Source organism: Eretmochelys imbricata, chromosome 9 (assembly GCF_965152235.1).
Source record: "Eretmochelys imbricata isolate rEreImb1 chromosome 9, rEreImb1.hap1, whole genome shotgun sequence".
Classification (NCBI taxonomy): domain Eukaryota; kingdom Metazoa; phylum Chordata; order Testudines; family Cheloniidae; genus Eretmochelys; species Eretmochelys imbricata.
Window position 1 is genome coordinate 29,502,069 of NC_135580.1, and position 25,664 is coordinate 29,527,732.

Sequence of the window (25,664 nt, forward strand, 5' to 3'; positions counted from 1 at the left end):
AGACAATCTGATTTAGAGAAAAGGCGTTCTGCTACAGTCATTAAGCACAAGTAATTTAGATTTTTTATATTGTCTTCTCATTTACAAATTTACTGTATCAACGCCAGCCAATGGAACGAATTTCTTAAGTAAATGAGAAATAAATAAAAGAGATAGAAAGATAATCAAATTACATAAAATAATTCTTACCCCCTAGATTTATTTTTTTAGAAAGCTATTAACACTGGCAAAATTATAGTAATAATAATAACAGAGCATAAGAAGTAATTGATTTAAATTAGCATCACGTTTTAAGAAATATCAGTAAAAATGTCTTTATGAACCTAGTGTTACATTTCTAGGAGGGGAAAGGCCCTTGGAAAGCCATGAATCTACACCATGAGAATTAGTTATGGTCACAAATGCTTGAAATTAAAATAGCAACTAAAATAATCCTCTTTTAAATCTCCTAATATGTGTTATACGAATTAATTTAATTTAGGGACATAGTACATCCAGATTCATTTGTAATGTTGTAGTATGGAAAGGAACTTCCTTGTACAATTCATCCACATTAATATGTATGTAGCATATGCAATCTATTTCTGTTATTTTTATGGTTGTTATTCTATGTCTGCAAAGGTCATTTAAATTATACTGCGGCCGAAAATTTGTTTCATAAATTTTGATATAAATACTAATTACACACTATACTAATGCCAGCAGGGATCCTTTCATTTATCACATTTATATCACCGTCGCTGCTTTACTGATGACATAATGGAAAGCAGTGAAAAAAACTGGTATAGTTTTATTCTAGTATATTAAAGCTAGCTGAAGTTGCAGCAGATTGACTGAGTGAATAAGAATTCCTACCACAATTCATGGGATTTAAGAATCTTTAATAAGGTACGAAATGTTACCAAACAGTTCTGTAAACTAAATTTTACATACCAATTCTTCTAGCCATAAATATTGAATATCTGTAACATGTATAACCGGACCTTTACATGCGGATAAATATGGAAATTAGGATTTATATACATTATGTTACTGTATTTTGCCAAAAGCAACGGACAGATATAGTTTATATCTTTTTAATATCACTTTACATAAACAAATGTAACAGTTTGACACGTAGATCCAGGCTTTCACTATACGAATTTCTTGACAGGACATTGTAACAACATTTTACTGCACTACTTAGACTGGACTTTGGGACGAAATGTTTGCACTTTATACAAAAAAGCACATTAATACCAATAATATTCTGTTAGATCGACGTTTAGACTGTAATAATACAAAGTAATTCACATTTTGGTACACATTTACTAGAACATTCTTGCCATTCAGTACAAATAGTTGAATTTCTACCTCCTCCCTCTTCCCCCCCCACCTCCCCCACCCTCCGTCTCACCCACCCTCGCCCCCCCTCACATATATGCAAAGACCACAGTTCCACATATCCCCTTATTCAACTTGCGATATGACTATTTACAAAATCAAACAGTACATTTTAAGCTAATAATTCTGTATTTACATTTAAAAAAAAAAGCCGCTGCCCAAGGAGACATGCAGTTTGAGACCTCTAATCAGTGGTTCCAGTCCAGCCCTACACATTTGGCATTTGGCCTGGTAACCTTGTCCTCTCATGCATTCTACTAACCCCTTTGCCTACCAAGCCTTTGAACAAAACAAAACAGAAAATGATTCTTCATTTTATTCGGTCCTGGGTCTACTGGCAGCTTTTGATTTATTTATGTATTTATTTTGCTTTCGAAGTGTTCATTAATTTTGGAGTCTTTTAAATAGGGTTTTTGTTTGTTTGTTGTTTGTTTTTGTTTTAAACGTACCATTCGTTAAAATTTGATGTAAGCGTGCTGTGGCTGGACGTGTGATGGACTGCTGAAGAGGAGGGGGATAAGGAGCTTGTGGTCTGGTTTTCTGTAGATGGAGACACGATTGTTGGGGGCGTTGAGGATTCATAGCCTGAGCTGGCGGCGGGAGAAGGCTGGGACCCCTGGGAGGATGACTCATGGACCTGCAAAATAAATACGTACATAAATAGATAACAAAGGGGATTTTTAAGTGTAGTTATTAGTTCGATAATAATATCAAACTCTAGAACCCATTCGCCCCTCTGACCCTCCTCCCTCCACACAGAGAACCCCTGAGCTGAATTCACAGGTTAGCCTTGAAACGCTACAGATCGCGTTTTTTAAGACAAAGTCTGAGGAGAAACATTGCATTGCTCATAACGCAGGTTGCTGGTATCACAGAAACACGCAGGACTCGAGCTCTATGCCTAAACAGTCCATGCTCAAATATCTTGCCAGGCACTAGCCTGTAAGGCAAATGCGGTCCTAGTACACAAAAGGAAGGGGATCTGCTAGATCTGGCTTTAAAAGAAACCATGAGTTTCCCCTGCTTGTGTCCCTTCCATCTGCCCATCACTGAGACCTTTACTGAAAGTCTGCACTAAAGCAATGCACCCAGAAAAGCCCTAACCGGGTTACTCCACTGTAAGACGCTTACAACGTAAATAACTGAGATCATGTACAGTCAGCAGTGAAGCGCTATCTGCCCTTGAGCAAAATAAACAGTGGTTGTTTAAACCTTTCTGTAGTAAAAACATTACTGGCCAGGTTGCCCTTGTCTTTTCCAATTTCCTGTCCACAGATCACTTTAAAATATGCTTCTTCGCAACAACACCGCCACATAGATAGTCAACACATTTCACGTTTTAAGTCTCCCATCCTGTTTAAGCAGAAGCGTTGTAAATCGGCAATAAAACGTCAGAGATACAGGCGAGGTAAGATCACGTAAAATAATGCAACATCAATTTACCTTCATGTGTTTTCTGAGGGAACTTGGGTGAGTGTAGGACTTATCGCACATTTTGCAAAGATAGGGTTTGTCAGAAGTATGCACGTGCATATGCTTTTTGCGGTCGCTGCTATTTGCAAAGCGCCTGTCACAGCCCTCGAATTCACACTTAAATGGTTTTTCACCTATTACAGAAAAAATGATCTGATTAGAGACCCTGTATTTTCTATGATTAATCAGTATTAATTATTATTATTATTATTATTAAATTACCAGACCGAAGGATCGCGGTAAACTGAATGACTTGTAACTTTCCAACTTTAAAAATGCTGCATCTCAGAGCTCTGTTCTCTTTCATTTTTAAACAATCGTTCACTCGCTGTACAAGGCATATTTTTAAAGAGTTTTCATTTCAAACTATTTCAATTATTTCTCGAGAGCTTCACTTTCACTTCTCAGCTCCTGGCATATCTGGCTCGTTGTAATCCTGGCAGCAACACATCAGTCGTTACAGCACTTATACACAAGCCTTGGTGCCTCCTTTCTGCTTTTACGGCTCATTCCCGTGATATTTTACCTACCCACCTCATACCCAGCCCCTGTATTTTCGTACAATCTTGGATATTATTACGACGGGTGCTTGTGATTCTTATATTGGCTACCAACATCGTCTTGAACAATTTACTAAAATCACGCTTCATATTATTTCAAAAAATGTACAACAGTAAAAGCAGGAAGAGGTGCATATATATTTATTTATATATGTATTGAGGTTAGAGGCGTTCTTATTGATCCCAGCTGGTTTCTAATACTACAATACTAGATTAACACCTTAGGTTCAGTTTACTTAATATTACTCCATGTAATTAAATATTTACAAATACATGAATTACAAAGAGGAGACGGATTGGCTGACTGTATGTTTAGCACAATTTCTCATTGTAATACAGTCAAATCTGCCGACTACCAATTAATTAAAACCTATAAATTTAACAAGTCAGGTTGCTGCTATTTTTCTTTCACTACTGTATTTCTGCAGCAAATGAGCTCTCTCTCTCTCTCTCTTTCATAAAGGTTAGGAGGAAATAATTTTGTTAATGAGCTGATTTGGAAATTAACCTCTCACGCTGCCTCTTTTAAAAAGTAATATCGTACATTTTACATACATTTTTTTCAGAAAACAAGTCACCATGTCCAATGTTTTCCTCTTCCCTCCCCCATCCACACCACCATTTATTTTACTGGAAAAGCTTGACTCTTTTATTTGCAGAAAGAAATCTAGAGAGAAGGTTACTGTACTGTACCTGTGTGAGTTCTTTTGTGTATTTTGAGATTTTCTGATCTGGCAAACACTTTCCCACAGCCTGGGAAAGGGCAGGGGAAGGGTTTTTCACCTGTGTGGACTCTGATGTGATTTACAAGTTTATATTTGGCCTTGAAAGGTTTCCCCTCTCTTGGACACTCTTCCCAGAAACATATGTGATTGGACTGCTCGGGTCCTCCAACGTGCTCCACTGTGACATGAGTCACCAGCTCATGCATTGTGCTGAAAGTTTTGTTGCAGGACTTTTTGGGGTTTGACAATTGCTCGGGCTCAATCCACTTACAGATGAGTTCCTGCTTGATGGGCTGCCTCATGTAGCGAAAGAAGGCCCCTGCCCCATGGTGGGCTGCCATGTTCATGTTCATGTGGCCGTAGCCGTGGAGCTGAGTGGATGCATAGTGCTCGGACCGGGGGCTAGTGACCTGGCCGTACTGATCTGGCCTCCCGTACATGTCTCCGGAGAAGCCCAGGCGCATCTGCCCGTTCACCACGTTGGGAGAAGCGTGGCTAGCGGCTTGCTCGTGAAGCCCCGGGAAAAGTATGTGTCCTGCGGCATCAGTGTGTCCGTGGGGTCCGGCGAAGCTGCCCGCGGCCGAAGCGAAGAGGCTGTGCTGGGCGCTGGCCGCCGCCGCCTCGCCAAAGCCCCGGTTGCGGAAGAGAAAGTCCCGGGTGGAGTTGAAGGCTGCGCTGGAGTAGGAGCTGACATGGGTCGGGTGGTGGTGATGCCCCAGCGCCGCCGCCGCGTAGCCGGGTGCCTGCGAGGTGAAGGCGGTCTGGCCGGCCGAGGCCAGCTCGTGTGTGCTGGGGTTAATTTTAAAGGCGCCCATGCCGTCGGCGAAGGGGTTGATCCCCAGCCCCACTTCTCTGTCCGTTACATCGCCCGTGGAGTGGTGGCGAGACGATCCGAAGGTAGTGACTCCTATAGCGGGATACTGCGGTCCAGCATCCAGAAGCATCTTCCCACTCTCAGTGCAGCAACCCGGGGAAAGGAAAGGGAAAAAAAAAAGAAAAAAGAAAAAAAGGGGGAAAAAAACAAAACAAAAACACGGAGGAGCAGCAGCAGCAAAACACCCTCTCTGGAAAGTCAGCGACAATCACCACCAACGCAACCACATCAAAACCACCCCCGTCGGCATCAGCGCCCCGAAAGGAAACAAAAAGTGGGGCGATCTCGCAGTTGCAAATAAGCAAGAAAGCTAGAATAAGACAGACATGCACAAAAAACCCCACTGTCTCTCTGATGAGACTTTTCGGGGAGGTTTGAAGTGGGGAGGGAGGCCAGGGGGTAAAAAATAAACTGGCTGCAAGTAACAGTAATGGAGAGAGACCAACACACACGGCAAAAAAAAAACCAAAAAAACAAAAACAAAAAAAACAAAACAAAACAAAAAATCAACTCCCTTCAGTTATTTTTTAGCTATAGGAATGTTGCAAAGTGGCCGAGAGATTTTTCTCTTCTCTTCGAGCTCCCCACACTCTCTCCTTCTCCCTCTTCCTTTCTCTCTCTCTCCTTTTTTTTTCGCCCCCTTTTTTTTTTCCCGCTTTGCAAAAAAAAAAGGCGCAAATCATGCACAATATTGTCTTTTGCGGTTTATCTTCCTGGGGAGAAACTTTCACCTCCTCAGCCGGGCGGTGAACGCGAGACTGATAGCGGCAATCATTCCTGCAGATAAATGAATTGAAAAGACGACACCGTCCCCCCCCTTGATGAATGGGAGAAGGGGAGGAGCGACGTCAAGGCGGACGTGGGAGATCATTGGTGCCTGGCGACTCCCCCCTTCCCTTGCAACTCCCCCCTTCTTCTCCAACTAAGGGCGCGCAAAGCCTCTGCTCTTCCCTGATTGGTTCGCCGGGCTCATCAATCCCAGGTATTGTGAAGCGCTTTGACATCCCTTTTGACAAACAGGGTTTCCAGGAGTAGCAACTTTTTGTGTGTTTTTGTTTTGTTTTGTTTTTTATCAAGCCCAATATTTTTTGCACACAAATATTTCAAACGTGATCTTTGTGTATGGGTGCTAAAATAACCCTAGCCTTGATTATTGTCCTTCTTCTTGCTGCTGTTTTTTTCCCTTGCTCTCCTCCATAATAACGCTAATGATGATCACAATGATTTCCTGATTTTTTTTCAACAGCACTGAACAACTTTTTAGGGTTTGAAAAGGGAAGCGCTTTTGTGACTTGTTTCTTTTGAAGTTGTGTTTTCTCCTTGTTTGTAACTGAAGCTCTCCAGAGTTTGTGCCGATTGCATTCGATTTTGTTTTTAAACAACAGGCGTGATTTCTCTGGGTAAAAGCCCATCAGTTTTCTGAAACAACTCTTGTTTTCTGCACCCATCAGAACGCAGGTGGGTGAGAACTCTTAACTTTCTGCTTTTTATTGTTGTCCCCCCCCCTTATTTGTTATTCTTTCCTTCCCCCCCCCCTCCCCCGCGGGATCTCTTTCATTCAGGTAAAACTGTAAATTTCCCAAAGCTACATTGTTTCTTCTGTGCTGCATGAAGCTCTCGGAGACTTTTTTTTTAATTTATTTAAAATCCTCGATAGATAGGAGCAATGTAAATTTTCTGACATTCAAACCTTTTCTGGTTCACAAATCAGTCACCCTTGTCATAGTTATTGAAATTCCTCAACTTGCCACACCAGGACGGTGGAAAAAGCAGGCGGTGTCTTTGTTGCTGACCAGGCTTTTGATCGCCAGAGAAAATTTACTTACCTTCAGATGAGTGAGCAGAAAAAGAAATAACACTCCCTTTGATTTAGTTAGGAAAATGCAGACATTTGGATTCAGTGCAAACATACAACACTTGGTTGTTTTCTAGATGCAACCCTCGATTAACCTGTCTTTCCCCAGCTCAAAGTCTATTGAAAAACTGCGAATAGTTCCTTTTTGTTCTTGCTACAAAGAGTCATTGACTATATATTAAAATGATTGTTGAAACGTATAAGTATGGTACTTAAAAGGAGAAAATCTTTGTGACTCAATCAATTAAGCTAAGCAACATTTGTACATTATTTTAAACGGTGCTCGGGCATAGAATATCAGATTTCATTTTACGGAGAAGATATATATATTATATATATTTAACGTATATATATTTTAAAATGGCAGATTATTTATTTACTCAGTCGCCTGCATATTCATTAGATCTAATTATTTCTAGTAACGAAAACACAAAAAGCTAGCTGAGAGTCGGAATCTTTCAATTTACCCTTTGTTCAGTACTTCATTTGGCTTATTCGGAGCTAAATCTGAGCCCCTCAAACTCTTATTCCTGAACAAAGAAACTTCTAACTCTTCAGCTGAAATATAAAGGCGTTAGGAAGCAATCACCACCGCAGGTACTGGTGAAACGGATGAAAATAGATATCGCATGCATATTTCTCATATTTCTCAGCGCTGCACATTTAAAGCAATAAAAACTGAGAAGTGTTTTTTTTAAAAAAGCAACTTTGAAACGCAGTGCTAAATACCTCGCTGTACATTAGAAATATATGTAGTTTGCGGAGATTCAGTCAATGAAGATGATTTTCAGTGCACTTTTACCCGGTAATTACTTTTGGATCTAGTACGTCTGAATAATTCCTTTTATTAGCTGGAGCTGTGTTTTTGCCCTTATTTTGTGAAATAAATGTGAAGAAATTACATTTACGATGACTTATAGCAACAGGTCTAAACCAACTGTGTGTGTGTGTGTGTGTGTGTGTGTGTGTTCTGATATCTTTAGATGTATGTGATATTACCATGTATGTCTTCTGCTAAAAACACCTGCATACACTACAAGGTTCTCTGCTGGGTTTAGTCCATAATGTGAAATCTACAAGGCAGTGACACTCGGAGAGCAATCAACTAGATTGTCCATTCTTTAGACTACCTCCAAATTGCAAAGAAAACCAAATAATCTCAAGTTCGTATAAAATAAAACAGGAAGGCTGACAAGGGGATATTTTTAGGAACCTTGTCTAAATATACAGAGTGAGAGTGAATGTTTAAAAAAAAAGTTGTGGGTTGTAGAAGTTATCAAGTGGGATTTGCGGCGTGCTCTCTGCAGGAAACGAAAGCTGCTCCAGTTCAAAGCCACATGCACCAACGTGACATATAAGCCATTAAAATATCCTCCTGACGGCTCATTTCTGTTTCATCATACATTCCCTAACTGCTTCCAGAAAGCAAGAAAAGAAGAAATGAAGGATGACCGCCTCGCTGGAACCGCCAAAGAGGTGCTGTTTTGTTGTCTCTCTTTTCCACCCCCACCCCTTTTTGTCAGCCCAGAAATGATGTGCAGAAATGAGGGAATCTCTTCAACAGGTGGAGTGGGGTAAGTGAATTCGGGGGGAGGCACGGGCGGGCAAGGAAAGTTCTTGGCACCCACTCACCCACAAGGGAACGGGCTAGACACCCACTCACCAACAGGGGCTTGGCAACCTCTCGCTCGCATGGGAAGTGGTTTGGCACCCACTCAGAAAAGGGACTGGCGCCCATTCACCCACTGAGGAAGTGGCTTGGCATCTACTCACCCACGTGGGAAAAGGCTTGGCATACCTCGGGAAGGGGAAATAGCCTGGTACCGACTGGGACTGGGAAGGGGGCTTGATACTGGGCTAAGGGCAAGAGGCTTCTTCCCCCTCACAGGGCTGGATAGGGGACTTCTCTGCACAGTACAAAGGGGCTTCTTCTCCCCATAAGCTGGGATCCAGACGCACCGGGAAAGGGGCTTTTTCGCACCCACTGGGAGAGGAGGAAGGGGACTTCTCTGCTTCAGCTCGGACAGAAGAAAGTGATTCTCCGACCCCACAGAAACCCAGCTTCCGAGGAGGCAGAGAGGGGAAGGATTCTACGCACCCAACGGGACAGGAGAAAGTAGCTTCCCCCGCCTGTCCTCCCCTCCCCCCCGACGGGGATGGCGAAGGGATTTCTCCCCCCTCACTTGGACAGGAGGGAAAGGAGATTCTCTGCACCCACTGCTGAGGCGCAGGAGACCGAGCCGGGCAAGCCTAGGGGAGAGGGATAGATAGATCAGCCCCAGGGGGAAGGCTGCTTGCTAAGGACAGTGGCCGCCGGGCAGCCACAAACAGCAGAACACTCGCAGCTTGGAAGGGCTGGGACTACACATTTCCAGGCGGATGCACTCGGGGGCTGCCGGATTGTAAGCCCTGGATGGAGTGCAGAGGGGGGATTTGCTCCTTCCCCACAGAGCAGAGGGAGGTACGGCAAGAGGAAGTCAGATTCTCCTCCTGGGTTTGACCGTTGAACATTCATTGCTATGGTGCTGCTTTTCTGTCGCAGTTTCTTTCCTTTCTGAGCAGTGAAAGGGTTAACTGTCTCCTGGAAAAGGTCTAGTGGACAAGTTACTAGACTTCCGAGCTTTGACAATAGAAACCCCTAATTGAGAGCCTTCCTTGGGGAGGGCTCCCATCCCGGGTCCTCGCTGACTGACCCGTTTGTTTTGCTTGCACTGCCAAAGTGCAACCTTCTAGTAACACTTCTCTTCCAAATCAACTCAAATCAAAAGAAACGCCTGCAGATTCCCCGTCTTACCCACCCGCGCGCAAAGCGAGTGGTTTGGTAACTGATTGATGAGAAACGTTAGGGGTTTCGTGAATTAAAGGAAACTGGCAAGTTTGCGGAGAGGTGGTTCCTGCAAACTCCCTCGCATTCAGCTGTAAAATAAGTCCCCCTTGAGGTCTGACAATGCCTCCAAACCGCGATAGACGTTAGGCGTTAATTTTCTTGCCTAGTGTTGGAAATGTAGTTAATCAGTTTGCTTAAGTGGTGAAGGCTAAAGCTCTTGAAGTCGCCGACTTTGGAAATACCCTAGAGTTTGACCTCTGACCTGCGACCAACAACATGTGCCAGACTCAGAGCATCCAGCACAATGCGTGGTTTCAGTGTCTAACCTGGGGCAGGACAAATAGACAAATGTTTGCTGTTTCTTCTCTTTCCTCTCATTTTAATGATTAATCATATCTGATCGCCCTTCCCCCGCCTTTAATTCCATCTTTTGTTTTTAATTATCCACCCTGACTGTTCTTTCCACCGCTTGTTTTCCAGAATAGCTTGAATACCCATGAAATATGTTCAGGGCCAAACCCCAGAGGAGAATCTCTCCTCCTTGGGCGATTCTATTTGAACAGTTTAGGCTTGTTGCTATCCAGAATCATTCATATTAACTTATTAAAAAAGAACAAGCTTCATTGACATCTTGAAGGCAAACATTAAATCTTCATCCCATTTCCTTAACAGGTGGGGTAAGTAAAGATTTCCATGGATGGTAAATGGGGATGGAAAGACATATTTTTGCATCTGATAGTATTTGCGGGGTGTGTATTAAGACTGTAATAATTCCAGAGCTGTGTGTGCTGTGGGCCGCTGAGCCTCCTACTAGTTTTGATAAAACTGCCGGTGTAGTAGCCCGCTGAATCAGAGCCATGTTTCAAACAATACTTGCTTACAGACTAATTAGTTTTAATATGGAAGTGTCCGGTCAGCACCTTTGATCCGTATCAGAAGTCAACGTTTTCTAGCGGTCAAATAAGACACCTACACTACACATTTCACTACAGATATAAGCACCAATTGCTATTCAGTAAATTAATAGCCTCAGAGAAGAACATAAATATTGTTAAAATTTTGTAAGCAGAAAAGGCATAGGGTGAGCATCTAATAGAATAGGCATGATTAACAGTTAGCCTTAACTTATGTCCTGTTGATGACTGTTAACTAGCAAGAATACATTTGAATCTATAGTTATAAAAAGGTTAGTATTATTCATCATAAATAATGGAACAATCTTGCTCTCTTTACTCAGACAGAGGGACTACTCACGTGAGAAAGGTGGGAAAAAATAGAAGCCAGTGTTTTTAACTAAGATTTATTTTCAAACAAAATGTCATATGGAGACCATTCAAATACTAAATACATACACTTCATTTTTTTGGTCAGGTTTCAACAAGTTAAACTCTTTTTTCCCCTGCCTATTTGACTTTTAAATTATCCCAACATTTCCAATCCTATGTCTTTACCAGTAAAGAACAAGTTTTAAAAGTTCTCTCGGTAAAAGAGCAGCCTTTATTGATCTATTTTAATAATCTTGTGTGAAAGTTTGGAAGTTTTATGTTAAAGCTCCTGGATAGGTTTTATGGTTATCTTTATTCCCACACTAATTTTCATCCCTGTGGTAAAAAAGCTGAAGAGGAAGTAAAATTATTTTTAAAAAGATTGTGAATGTCCATTATAGCCCCATGAGCAACCGTAATTAATGAGATCCGTTATTTCTATTAGCATTGCTTTTTTTATACTTCCATCCTGGTATACTAAAGGAAAGCTCTTATGATCGAAGTGATTTCAGATTCCTGCTTCCTACTTCGTTGATAACATCATAAAGTACCTTTAAATTCAAACTTGCATTTAAACGTTTAAAATCCTGATTCAAATATTGCACCAAAAATCAAGTAAGCATTCCATATTATTCGTACTTCTCACTGATAGATTAAATAGTACAAAGTTGTCTAAAAGTTAGGGCATGAGCAGTGACAGTAGTTTGTTTTGCACAGAGAGGAGTCGAAAATTATATACAGTGAAAAGTATCAACTTTGTAATATTAATGTATATTGACACAAGTAAAAACGGAGACAACAACTTGGGCAGGAGTCTTGCAAACACGACGAAATTTTCAGAAGTGAAAAGTACAGAATATGTTCAAGTTGGTAGTAACTCGCCTTAAAAATACACTGTCAGAAGGTGAATGCCAGATCAAAGCAGAGTTGAAAAGATGTCCTTTTATAGATTTTTAAAAATCAACCATAGAAACTTCATTACTCTATAAAACGTGCGAGCATTTTGGGGAAGCCTCCATTTTTACCTCTGGAATATCTGAAGGGTCAAAGAAAGATTGAGTTCCATGAGTATTAGATGCCCTTTTCTTTTTAAAAGTTTCTTTTTACATGATTTTAGAATCATATACCCAGATAGTCATTTTATAACACATATAAATGTTTTTACTTGTTACTTTTCTCCCCTCTCACCGAACAGGAACAAAGTCCGGAAATGAGACACAAGACTTCTCTGGTAATGAGGAAAAGAAAACGACTTTACAGAAACATCCTGGAAAAGTCAAGTAAGTCAAAATATGCCTTTTTTTGCAGTTCAAAGGAGACAATTTTTTTCAGCTTAGTGTTTAAGGTACTAGCATAAACACAAATCAGTGACACAACGCCCCACCAGCGGCTGCCTAATCCTGCTCAATGCCTATTCATTTGGAGGTTCTAGAATTAATATTTGACGACTCTCTCATTGAAACAACAACCCCTGACCCTATGTGATTGCACTGTCACATTATTCTATGACATATTCATCTTGAATTCATTTACGGACGATTTGATTGGAATGAGGTTTGACATGTATTGGATCCTATTAAAGAAGAAGACTTTGATCTTGCTGATGGGGTTTACATGATATGTATCATCTTTACTAGGGATAGCAGGCTTTCACAATGTGGTGGCTACCAAGCTTTCAGGAGTTAGTGACTGACATCTTATCTGACAGGAATACCTTAATCTTGAGGTATTGAATGATATATTCTATTTAAACTAAGCATATGATTTGGTTTATCTTGGGTACCTCTAGTTTCTAAAATGTGGGAAACACACACACGTACGACCAAAGTGCCTTCATTTACCCCTTCGGCTTCTGGATTTTCCATACACTCTAGAACATCCTGAAGCAAATTGATCTGACTAAAAGAAAAGAAAAATGAATTAGTAACACAGGAGGAATATATTCGGAGTTCATGAAATGTTCTCTTTCCCCTTTGAAAATTTCCCTTAGCAACTTCTCTCTAAACAATATCTCTTGATAGCATTTTGACAGTGTATCCAAATATTATTTTGCTGCAGTTATGTGTATCCCTTCTATCAGCTCTTAGTTTTAATGATTATTATTTCAACTCCGTCTTAAGACTCAGCATACTTATGACATTTGTAGCCTCAAATCCGATCTTAATAATCAAGGAATAAGTTAACATAACTCTTCAATAAATTTTTCTAGTTGTTCTTGACCTTTCTATTTCCATAGTAAATATTACAATTAGGATTTTCAAATCGGGATTAATCCTTATTTTCACAGATAAAGCCTGAGCTTTAAAATCTCAAGGTAAAAAATTAATGACGTTAAATCGAAGTTTTAGCTAATAGTACCCATTTCAGAAAGGTTGCCATATAACAGACAGTAAGATATATTCCATGGAACTAACTGAAAAGTTTCAGGTTCCTCAACAGTAGATTGTCTAGAGAAGTTTTGGTGACCTAACAAAAAACTAAAGGACAGAATCTGCTCAGATACGGCCGTACAAACATCATTAAAGAGGACAGTAGAAAGCCAACGCGGTTAGTACTAGTGTATGTGAGAGCAGAATTTGGCCCCAAGGTAGAGAGTATATTACAAATGTCCACTCTTTGTATGTGGTAAAGCTGACATACACGTCAAGAAGAGTGTTTGGCATTTATCATGAATAACTCTACATTTACTAGAAAATGCCTTATTATGAGTATATATTTATACTGAAATAAAACTAAAATAGAGCAGTTGGACTGTAGCAATTTAGTGTGTGTGTGTGTGGGGGTGTGTGTGTGGGGGGGAAGGGGTTGTTCATTCTCTTGATTGCACGAAACATGGAAGCTAAACTAAACCCTGAGAGAGAAATTCAGTAAACCAAAGTCTGGGGGATAATTAGGCTTTGAAATCGTCACCATATCTGATTTTGCTAAAGGTGGCGAGGGACAGGCACAGATGGGAGAAACACACAAAATACTCCACACATTCACTTTTTATGTGTGTGAAAATATTTTTATATTTGTACAGCTATAGAAGAAAAAAAATAGTGCTTTGTTCAACTTTTGCAGCTGATTCCCAACATACTATACTCAATATGTAGTATAGATGCCTTTCCCCCAAGCTGTGCTCCAGTTTATTTATTTAGGCTCTTATCTGTGTTAACCAAGCATCATTCCTACTGCCTAGTCTGTGATAGGGGAAGCTTTTGACATATGTGCTGGAACTAGGGGTGCTGGGGTTGCAGCCGCACCCGGCCCTGGCTTAAAGTGGTTTCATATATATACATATATATATGCATTTACCCATTCGTTCAATGGCTCTCAGCACCACCCCCACTATAAAAATTGTTCCAGCACCCCTAGCTTCTTGTGTCTCCTGACCTACTGGCCTGGTTTCACAGTTTATTCATTTAATTACTGTACTGCAAATCAAATGTTGATTCTCTGATTTTATTAGGGAAAGAATTCGTGAACACCTTATGTCAACATGTACCCTTTATATAGCATTCTACCACAACCAGGCAGTATTCACCAAGGGATACACAGTAACCGCTTAGATGTATAGGGGGGAACTGATTAATCAGTCTACAAGTCACTGATTCCTGGTGCTGCCACGTCTGAAGCTCCAAATTTTATCTCTTGAACACCCTTTGTGGCATTGGCCCTCGGGTGATGGGACAAGAAGAACAATGGAGTTCTTCACATGCCTAAGTTCCCTATAACAACAACAACAACCCTCCAATAACACTGCCTGATGTTTGGGTTCCGTATGCCGTCTTGTGATATCTCCGTTCCACGACATAAAACAGTATTGTGCAATTATTTAAAAAAGGAGGACTTGTGGCACCTTAGAGACTAACAAGTTTATTTGAGCATAAGCTTTCGTGAGCTACAGCTCACTTAAAGCGTATGCTCAAATAAATTTGTTAGTCTCTAAGGTGCCACAAGTCCTCCTTTTCTTTTTGCGAATACAGACTAACACGGCTGCTACTATGAAACCTGTGCAATTATTGTTATCCTTGAAGACTCCTTGTACCGAGTCCATGAACTCCACTATTAGTAGAGAAGAGGAATTCCCCTGCATTTGCCATGTTGGTTTCAAAATCTAGATTGGTGGAGTAACCCTGCAAACCTAATGTGGCAAAGGAAAATAGGAGGCTTCATATATTTGAGGCATAGCCATACAGTATGGATTATCTGGTAAAACATGGCTCATATTGCAGACGGGATTAACGACACCTAAGTAATCAGTTGAGTGAGTGGTGGTCAGACAAGGTCAAGCTGCCAAAGGCCTGCATTAACAAGCACTCAAGTTTTCAAAACATTCTGCAAGAGATGTGTAATTTTGCCGATTTTGGCCAGGTCCTCCTCCTCTTTTCTAATCTCTCCGCCTTCCCTTAGTCATGTGCGCGGCTCCCCCCTCCCCCCCCCCCCGTTCTCCTCCACACACACTAGTAGAACTCCCAAGGTACACAACAAATTATAGGAGTGAAAATACTAACTTCACCTAATATAATGAGAGAGACACCGAGTGGCACTTTTTTTCCATTCGATTCATGAAGAAAAAGAAGAAGAAGAAGAAGAAGAAAAAGAAGAAGGAAAAAAAAAAAGACTTCAGGATTTAAGTAAGGGCCGAACAGAGCCAATAGTGTCTGACAGGAAACCATCACAATATTTTAAAATAGCCTAGGCAAACTGGTGATAACATTTTTTAATTGATAAACTGTTCCAGATGTTTTCTCCCTTGACTGAGAAGTGTCAGAATTGATGGATAACAAGTATGTAGAGATGAAGTGTTTTAAGGAGGTATGAGGAAACAGCTATATTTGGAAGTCACACTCTCAGTATATTTGTAAGTAGCAGATTAATAATTCCTAACCTTTATCTCTTCTGTGCACTCGTATTGAGATGGGCAGGAATAGGAATGTCAAATGCATTACTTAGTGCAAACAGACTTGAAAGTTAAGATGTTGTGGCACTAACTGCTGGTGTGTGGTTTAAAATGCCTGAGTAAACATGTTATGTAAGGATGGATAACTAATTGTATCATGTGTCATTTTTCATCATCTCAAGTCAAAAATATGTACACAATAATGTAAATACAACTATCTAGCTAAATACTAGCTTTGTGTTATAGAAAAAAGAGTCAAAGCCAGGCTCATTCCAAAAATATGTAACCGTAGCCAACGCTCGCTATGCAAAGCAGTAATAAAAATGTCCTATATATAATTACGTATGTCCTACACTTTAAACTTATGATTACAAGTCATTGGCGAGTTGCCTGTGTTATGAGAATAGCGCGGTTTAGGTATTAACATGTCAGCCGTTATCTTGGTTTACTACTTAACATAAAGATGATCGTTTACAGACGTAGTTAGCAATTGTTAAACTTGTATGGAAATGCAAAATTATGCGTCTTAACTTGGAAATTGCACTGGGGGTTTCTAACTCCAGATGTAGAGTGAATATTATAAAGTGTCCATAGACAAGGTAATAGGAAGTCAATAAATAAAAATTGTAACAATGTGCAAATATACATTCATTTGTTGTTTTATTTTTAAAATGTCTTTCTGTTATTGAGCGAATGCTATTTATGACTATTGAATTCTGTGATGACCTTATAGGAAGATATTTATTGTTATGTTTTTCTTTCCCAAAACTGACGCCCTGTTTCCACTATCTTTTTCCAGGATTTTTTTTTAACTCACAATACTCCTCTTTAAAAAATTAAGTAGAGGCTTTCTCCTGTGCTGAAGCTCTAAGCTTTACTAAATCTATAAGGCCTCAGTGCATAAAGCTAGAAACCCTAGACTATACTTTCATCACTAACAATGTAAATCCTACAGGCAATGTATTTTCTTTCTTCTAATGAGTATAAAAATTGGAGAGTACTTTTATATGTATTTAAGGACTTTTGTTAAAATCGAGGTATGGTGGTTAGATTGCACAATTCTGTAAGTGGAAAGAGAGAGAGAGAAAGAAAGAGGGAGATCATTCCCTTTTCTGGGTTAAATACTATTTCATTCTTAATGTAACGATTTATCATATTACTGAAGCAGCCATTAACAAAATAACTGTTGACATTTAAATATGTGGCGTGGGATTCCTCCAAGAATCCTTTCTAAGATTTGGTATAAAGATATAATACTCCTAGAACTAGCCAAAATGTGTAATCTTAGGAAGTAAGACTGTAGTGTCGCTTAACTACTATTTCTCAAGTAGAAAGACCAGTTATCTGTGCTGTCAACAAGTGTCGGAAACCTAAAGAGTTGCCCAGTTCTGCTTCCCATGATGTGTTCTGTATGCAGAACTCGTCCCCTCGCATTGTCCTCCTTTCAGTTTGAGAAAAGGCCCTTGAAATGCTCGTACATGGGAAAGATTTGTGTGTGCTATAAATAAACAGGAGTCAAAATGATTGGGGGGGGGGGGAAATCCTAGCGATGCATCAGAGCTGAATCTGAGCATTAAGTTTCATCAATAAAAACTTGCTCCCACAAAGGATGCTACTCGAGGGAGACTGAAGCAGCCCCATGCTTCCCTTCTTCCTTCAGGAATGACCTTCAGGCAGGAGATGGAGACTTCAGTAGGATTTCACAAACCAAGACAAAAGTGCAGCCCCGCTCTTTATTCAAAACTCGAGACAGTGACCTGGCGTTGGGTGGCGGGGGGGAGGGGGGGGTAAGAGAGGGAGGGTGGATGGTGCAGGCTCAGGACCTGTCTCCCCCGCCCTATTTCCCCGGGCTTTTTGTGAGGCCGGAGCACGGAAGTCAGGGGAAGCCCCAGCCCGTCTTTGTTGCTGCGAAGAGTTGCGAGCTGCACTTTAAGTCACCCCGAGATTGAACAAAGCACCGGGCGCGCGAGCGGCCAATCAGGCGACTTGTTCCGAAGGCAGCCGCGGCTTGCCAGCGCTACGTGCGGCTGGCGGGGCTCCGGGGAGAGCGCGGGCGCGGGGGCGGCTGCTTGGCGGTGGGGGGAGGCAAGGTCCGGGCGAGCGGCGGAGCTAGCCAAGGAAGCAGACGGGTTTCGGAGTGCAGAGGTTTCCGGCGGCCGAGCGGCGCTGTCGGCCTCCCCGGGGCGAAGGGCAGAGCGTGGGGAGGAGGAAGCAGGGAGCGGGCACCCCGGGCGCGAGCGGCAGCGCGGCTGGAGCTGCTTCCCCTTGGACTGGCTCCTCCTTCGGCTACCGCCGCTCGTTGCCGCTAAGCGCCAGCGAGGAGCCCGGGCTGGGCCGGGAGGTTGCCTGGCCAGCCGGCCCTGCCCTGCGCTCTGCGTGAAACGCAGCTAGCGAACAAAATGCGGGGAGCCAGCGCCGGGCATTGCTCGCTCGCGAGGCGCATGGCGGGGGGAGGCTTTTAGCGGAGAAGGGGGCGCCCCCAGGCTGGAGCCTGCGTAGCTCCCTCCAGCCCCTCCCCCCTCCCCACACATACCCCCCGATAAAGCTTTTCAGTCTGAAGCAGGACCCGTCATCGCTGACGTCAGCGAGCAGGCTGTGGCCAATGAGAGCACGCGGTGATTGTTTCGCTCTCTGGGCTGGCGCCGGGTCCATGAATTTCTATTCAGCAGCCTCCCAGCGTCCTGCTGCTGCCTCTCAAGCGTATAGGATTCCACGTAGGCATTAAGAGGGAGGAGAGGGGATGGGGGGGGGGGAGGTTGGAAGAGAGCAGGAAAACAAAAAAACAAAAACAAAAACCAAACCAGCCCCGGCCCCCTTCCTCCTCCTCCTCAAAAAAAAAAACTTTGGAGAAAAAAAAAAAAGTTTCGCCTCTCTCTGTCTCTGTCTCTCTCCTCCCCGCTGTCAGGTGACTTTTTAGAATTAGAAGCTAATGAGCGTGGATGCTTTGGGGAGCCCAGTGATGGACCCTGCTGCACTCTCCAAACGGAACACGGCGCTGAGATTAGTAGACTTGGCAGGGGCTCATCACCACCATCATCATCTCCACCCCCCTCAGAGCATGACAGGCTTCCCGGGCTTCGCCGGGCATCCCCACTCAGTGGTTCCCACGCACCCTGGGGAGTACGCCGCGGAATCCCGCCTAGGGCCGAGTCCATTCCGGCCTGAACACATGGGGCACCACCACCACCATCATCATCATCATCCTCCTCATCACCCTGCGGCCCTTAAACTCAGCCCTGCCCCTCATCCTCATCCTCACCACCACCACCACCACCACCACCACCATCACCATATGGCAGGCCAAGCTGAGGTGGTCTCTAGTCAAACAGGAACGTTTGGCCCGGCGCAGGCAACAGCAGTCCCTTACCCAGTGTCTCGCACAGCCCAGGCTATTCCAGCAGGTAGGGACTTCTTAATACGCAGAGATCTGACAGCTCCAGTCATGCCAGGGCTAACTGAGCAACACACTGCTGCAAGTTCTCACCACGGAATGTTTGTCTCAACAACAGGTAGCTACCCCGGACACCATGGTCACCACCACTCAGAAGCTGGGAATCATTCTCTGTTCTCTGGACTCCATGAGCAGCCTCCCCATGCAACTCCAGGTGGCCATCTAAACGGACAGATAAGACTGGGGTTACCTGGAGAAATGTACGCCAGGTCTGAACATTTCACTCAAGTACCAGCCTCCAGGACCGATCCTTTTGCTGCTTCCTCGCTTCATAGCTACGGTGGCATGAATCTGAACGTGAATCTGGCTCCACACCACGGCCCTGGTGCTTTCTTTCGTTACATGAGGCAGCCCATCAAACAGGAACTCATCTGTAAATGGATTGAGTTGGACCAGACTCCCAAAAAATTATGCTCGAAAACTTTCACCACAATGCACGAGCTGGTGACTCATGTCACAGTGGAGCATGTTGGAGGACCCGAGCAGTCCAATCACATATGTTTCTGGGAAGAGTGTCCAAGAGAGGGGAAACCTTTCAAAGCCAAATATAAACTTGTAAATCACATCAGAGTCCACACAGGTGAAAAACCCTTCCCCTGCCCTTTCCCAGGCTGTGGGAAAGTGTTTGCTAGATCAGAAAATCTCAAAATACACAAAAGAACTCACACAGGTCAGTATTGAAAGCTATCATTAATTTCTTTATTTTGTTCAGCGTCCTCTTTAAGTAGTGTTTCGTTATGGAGAATGAATGCACACCAAATAATTATTTTAATTACATTCTTAGATTTGTTTGCTTTTTTCTCCATTTGCAAAAATGAATAAATCTCAAAATTTATGTATAGAAATTCTAGAGCTTATATAGACTGATACAATGTTTGTTCATCTATATCTTTATAAATACTGAGAGATATGAATACTCCACGTCTATTAACACAGGCTGGGAATTTTTTTTCTCTGGCAGTTTAAAGTAGTTGGGGGCAATGAAATAATTGTGCAAGCTCACAAATTAAAAGTGAACAATAGAAATTACAGCTTGTCTAGTCAGTTTTGACTGATGTCGGTGAGATGCTGCTGCCTCTAACATTGTGAGAATAACACAGCTGCAACCTTTTCGTTCAACAGTTTTGTTTTGGTCAGAGGGAGTTTTTAATGTTTGATCTGAGTAACAGTGACATTTGTAATGACCATTACCATCTAACGTCTCTGTGTATTTGCAAATGTGGGGAGCTGTACATTTTTATTCTAGAGAGGAAAAATAGCATTATTTCGGCCTGTACATTTTGAAATGTCATTCGCAGAACTGTTAAGTGAAATTAGGACATGTGTCAGAAACATCTGTTAGTCCTAGTTCACAGAAAGGAAAGTAACTTGATGGAAGATTTTGCAAAGCGACGTTTGAACTCTTCCGGCCAGAAAGGCATCTATAATTAATGAAATTGCACGTAGAAAGTTTTCACACTTACAGAAGCAGCCTGTGAAGTTGTATTAATTAGTTTAGCAGCCGGTGTTTGTAGTCTCTGGCGCTGGCTTTTTTCTGAAGAAGAAGATAAGAAATAAGCCCTTTTCGGAAAATTAAATCTGTTCCAGTATAGGGTTTTCCATCTTCCACCCCCTCCTGTACAGCCTTATGCACTGGTAGGGAAACTACATAATCCTATTGTAAGATCTGTTTACAGCCAAACGATTTTTTTCGCCCTCCAGTTCATAAAACTCCCCCTCCCCCACGGTCGGTATTTGCCTTGACCCTGGTGCCGTTGCATTTTTGTGCTATAGCTCAACAAGGTACAATATGCGTGAGAAATATACTAATTTTGTATCAATGTATTCTAAATATAGCGCAGTAATTTTACAGTAGCCATCACTAGTAACATAGTATTTTTCCACCGCTCATTTTAAATCTATATTCCAACGTTTTATTAGTCTAATAGTCTTTCGATAATTTATTTTTTTAAGTAAAGAAGACCCCACATAATATAAATAATACCCTGAGCCATCTTCTTGTTAGTTCAGAACAGGTAGAACCATTAAATGGGATAGCTCATCCCTTAATGACAGTGTTTTTCTTAAGTAAACAAACTTTTACTGCTCTTTAACGGCCTCACTGTTTGAAGTCTGTGAAGCAGAAAATGGTTAAATTCTTAGGGAAATTGACCTACATCAGAGAAGCAGGTTCAGGGTATCCTAGGTTCAGGGAATCGTAGATTTGGTACGTAATTTCGTACGTACATACTTTTCACTTTAACTTTCCCAATGACTAATTGCTGCATTCTGAAAAATCCTGCAGGGCCTTTACGATTCAGTCGTTTCTATTCAACACCCAGAAGTTGTCAAAAACAAAATGTTTCTGAAACTGTAATAGAACTTTGTACAAATTATTCATGAAGACAGTTCTGAATTCAACAGGAAAATAATTGCCTTCTCAAATATTAATGACTGCATTTCCCTGAGTCTGGGAAACTGGGTGGATTTCTTGCGATTTGGGGATTTTCACGATTAAATTATATTTATTATCTAATTTATAATAACAGGGAACAGGTAGAGATGGGAGGAATTCATTTTCCTGTCCTTTAAGCTGGCCAGGAACACTAGTGAAAAGTGGGAGGTTGGAAACTCTATTCCCAGCGACACACATGCATTTTAACTTTTAATTGATAGAGCTACTAGTCACAATTTTATGCTACTCCCCTCCCCCGTGAGGATTTTGTAAATACCTTAATCCACTCTCAGAGTTGGGGGATTATATCAAAATCTCCAAGAAGCTGAATGTCACTGAACAGTTTTGCACAGCTACAAGTGTGGTTTTAAAATGGCGGTCTAGACTCTTGGCTTCTCGATAGCCTTTATAACTTTTTACATGTAGCCTTCCAAATGCAGGACGTTTAAAAATGGCCTTTTCCTGAAGTATAAATGTTTACACATAGAAAAAACCTTCTCTTTAGAAAGGAACACTTAAAAATATTTGCATTGCTGCTAGTTACTGAGGCATTCAAAGAATGCAAACCAGACAGATGAGAAAACGTTGCCCTTTTCAATCTCTGAGTTGATGATACCTGATTGTATGAAAAGGCTTTTTAATTACTATATCAGAGAGGTTAAGCGAAGTTAAACATTTTTCAACACTTGAAAAATGAGGAAGCAGCCCAATTTTACCTGAATGTAACTCACTTTTCACATTCACGATGTTTATGAGGATGGCTTTCCCTGGGGTCTCCTAACTTACTGCTTGCTTGTACTACACTAATATCCTTGATTTGTTGTCGCAGCTCAAGATGCTGAAGGTCAAACTGTTTCCTTACGTGAAACTGTAGTTGGAATATATACATATATGTAGAGCAAGAAAATATTTTGTTGCAGCGCCTGAGTTGCACCATTTCGTCAGTGATCATGTTTTTTTAGAACTTGTATGTAATTATGCCAGATATTTACTAGTTTGCAATTCAAATGTTAGTGCTAACGTATGTGAGAGATCGTCCTTGATTATTGCTTTTAAAGTCACTGAGAGAGACTTACTTTAAATATGGAGCTTTCCTACGCCCACTCTTATAAAGTGCAATTGCATTAAATATTTACAATGCTGATATTTAATGTATTAAAGGCCGATTTTGTGTCAAAAATGGAATATAATAAAGGTTGCGTCATTCATAAATTAGTAATTCCAACGTGCAAAAATATTGATACATGCTAAATCCTCTTGACCAACTACGCCATGATGGTGTGCACAGTGGCTTTGTTTGAGCATCCAATCCAAATAAATTCAGAATTATATTTTGGGGCTTCTTTTGCAAGCTAATATAATTTACTGTTATTTTTTTCAAAAACCTACCAATATTCCCATACCTCTGATAATAGAAAGTTCGTGCTCCTTTTGCGTACATGTTTTGCAGTTGTGTATTATCAAGTAGAATAATCTGTGGGGAAGTAATACAATTTAATGCTGAAACTGTCTTTGGCGCATTTCCTTGAAAGCACGCCTCATATATCATACACTGTACTTTGTATAGAAAACCCTAAGTTAACCTCTGGCACTACTCAACCAGTAAGATTGTTTTTCTAAACACGTATATGTTTCTGATATTGCCATCAGATTTAATCCTGATTTACAAAAAGAAAAGGAGTACTTGTGGCACCTTAGAGACTAACCAATTTATTTGAGCATGAGCTTTCGTGAGCTCATGCTCAAATAAATTGGTTAGTCTCTAAGGTGCCACAAGTACTCCTTTTCTTTTTGCGAATACAGACTAACACGGCTGTTACTCTGAATCCTGATTTAAATTCCCTCCATTATTGCATATGTTTGTACGGTGAAAGAGTTTTACCCTAACAACAGCAACTGGCACTGGCCTAGTCACTTTAACATTGAAGCTACATCATATTGGCTCTCACAGTCAGCCTGCTTTTAAGACGGCTCTGTTCTTTAAACCTGGCAAGATAACATGCGGTAAAAAAAAATCAATCTACAGTCATAAACGCTACCTATGATCGTAGTCAATATAAAAATATACTGTAGCAGCTGGGATTTAGTAAGGCCATGAGCAAAATATCAACATGCACCTCTGGGAGTGTGAGAAATGAACTTCATGTAATTTCTGGCCACTCCCGTGCCCAACACTGAATTGTGACAGACAGAGCACACATTGTTTACATGTAGCCTGCAACTGCACTTGGGCTGTACCTTCCCCGACTTCTTTGTGGTTTGCACAAATCCCACTTTAACAAACAATTTAGACTAAAGGGAAAGGAGAACTGTGAATTGGTGTTTCAGAGAAAATGGTGTGTGCGTGTGCGTGCGAAAAAGAATGGAATCTTGAAAAAATAATGTAAGGTTCAGGTTTAAAAATATTTGCACCTATGCGAAATTCTATTCGAATATAGTCCTCAGATCGTTTTTTAAAGCACACCTCTTTATCTGTCTGTACAATGAAATGGGAGATTAGTGTAGAGGGGCTATTTGGAAGGTTTAAATCACAGGAGCATGCTGAGGGATTTCATGTTTTAAAACCCTAAGGAACCCCCTTTCTCCTCCCCCAACACTACCACCCATTTTACTAATGTATGTACTCGTTAATTGCATTCTTTCAGGAGAAAAACCATTCAAATGTGAATTCGAAGGCTGTGACAGACGATTTGCCAACAGCAGTGACAGGAAGAAGCACTCTCACGTGCACACCAGTGACAAACCCTACAACTGCAAAGTGAGAGGCTGCGACAAGTCCTACACCCACCCCAGTTCCTTGAGGAAACACATGAAAGTGCACTGCAAATCCCCTCCTCCGAGTTCAGGCTACGAGTCCTCCACACCTTCCTTGGTGTCTCCCTCCTCGGACTCCGGCCGGGACCCTCCTGCTTCCTGTTCTCACGCAGAGCCAGTAGCATCGTCGCAAACTGCAGCTAACCTGAGCGAATGGTACGTGTGTCAGAGCTCGGGGGGCAGTGGCATCCCAACTCCTCCCAGTAACTCTCCGTCACCTAACCCAGGAGAGGCTTCTTACACGAACTGTGAGCCCAGGCCCAGTTATTAGAAATAAAACAATAAACAGATCGCTCACACGGTCTGCAGTCTGGATCTCATCGAATGGTCTCCTCTTGTTACTCTGCTACCTTTGCGAGGCAGAAACACTGTACCAAGACAAGACTGCCACAGTAGAGGGAACAATCTTATGCGAGGGGATCATAGATAATGTGCGCACCACACATGGGGAATAAAAAGAGATAGAGGCGCTGTCCTGGCACATGGCCTCTGAAGAGAAGATACCTTGTAAAATAAATTAAACAGGTCTTTGTTACAAACTGTATTTATGGTACTAAGCACACGCGAAGGCAACTTCAGTTCGTCCTCATTACTTTTTGCATCCTTTTACACACTCCTCTGGTCGTCTGGTTCTAATATATTTACAAACTCATCGATTTTCAACATCTTGTGTATTAACGAACCAAAGTGTTTTAATTCGGATTTCTAGCTGTACAGGTTTTATTGTCGATGGTATCTTGTGATAGAGGTTTACTGACAGTTTTGTTAGCCCCCTATTCTCTCTCTCTCTCTCTGTGTAAACACACACACCACTATTATTTGTTACCGAATTGTATGAAATCGATCAATTCAATTATTTGATTAAGTAACCAATTCAGCGGACTTTTCTGTAAAGAATCTCAATACTTTTTCCTGGTGCAGGAAAATATTCCCACTCCCAGTTGTCACTAATTATAATAATAATAATAAAATGGGCCAAGGGTGGCTTAATGATTAATTGTCCATTTTAGTTTACACTAGACATGACTTTTAATACATAAACATATTTCCCTCTCTCCCCACCCCTTGAAAGTGTCATTCCTGTTGAATTGTGGGGTTTTGTGTTTTCTTGGGAGGAC

At 41.6% G+C, this 25,664-nt stretch overlaps 2 protein-coding genes across 2 annotated transcripts; one reads left to right on the forward strand and one right to left on the reverse strand.

The window, feature by feature from the left end:
• Positions 1-1,822: 1,822 nt before the first annotated feature.
• Positions 1,823-5,604, reverse strand: LOC144270130 (zinc finger protein ZIC 1). The gene is made up of 3 exons (XM_077826379.1): positions 4,110-5,604; positions 2,827-2,990; positions 1,823-2,020 (listed from the first exon to the last, which is right to left on the reverse strand). Exons 1-3 carry the CDS (start codon positions 5,083-5,085, stop codon positions 1,823-1,825), a joined length of 1,338 nt encoding a protein of 445 aa, XP_077682505.1. The 5' UTR covers positions 5,086-5,604.
• Positions 5,605-18,711: 13,107 nt separating this feature from the next.
• LOC144270143 (zinc finger protein ZIC 4-like) lies at positions 18,712-24,817 on the forward strand. The gene is made up of 2 exons (XM_077826400.1): positions 18,712-19,968; positions 24,378-24,817. The coding sequence occupies exons 1-2, from the start codon at positions 18,777-18,779 to the stop codon at positions 24,815-24,817; spliced, it is 1,632 nt and encodes a 543-aa protein (XP_077682526.1). The 5' UTR covers positions 18,712-18,776.
• The last annotated feature ends 847 nt before the right edge of the window (positions 24,818-25,664 follow it).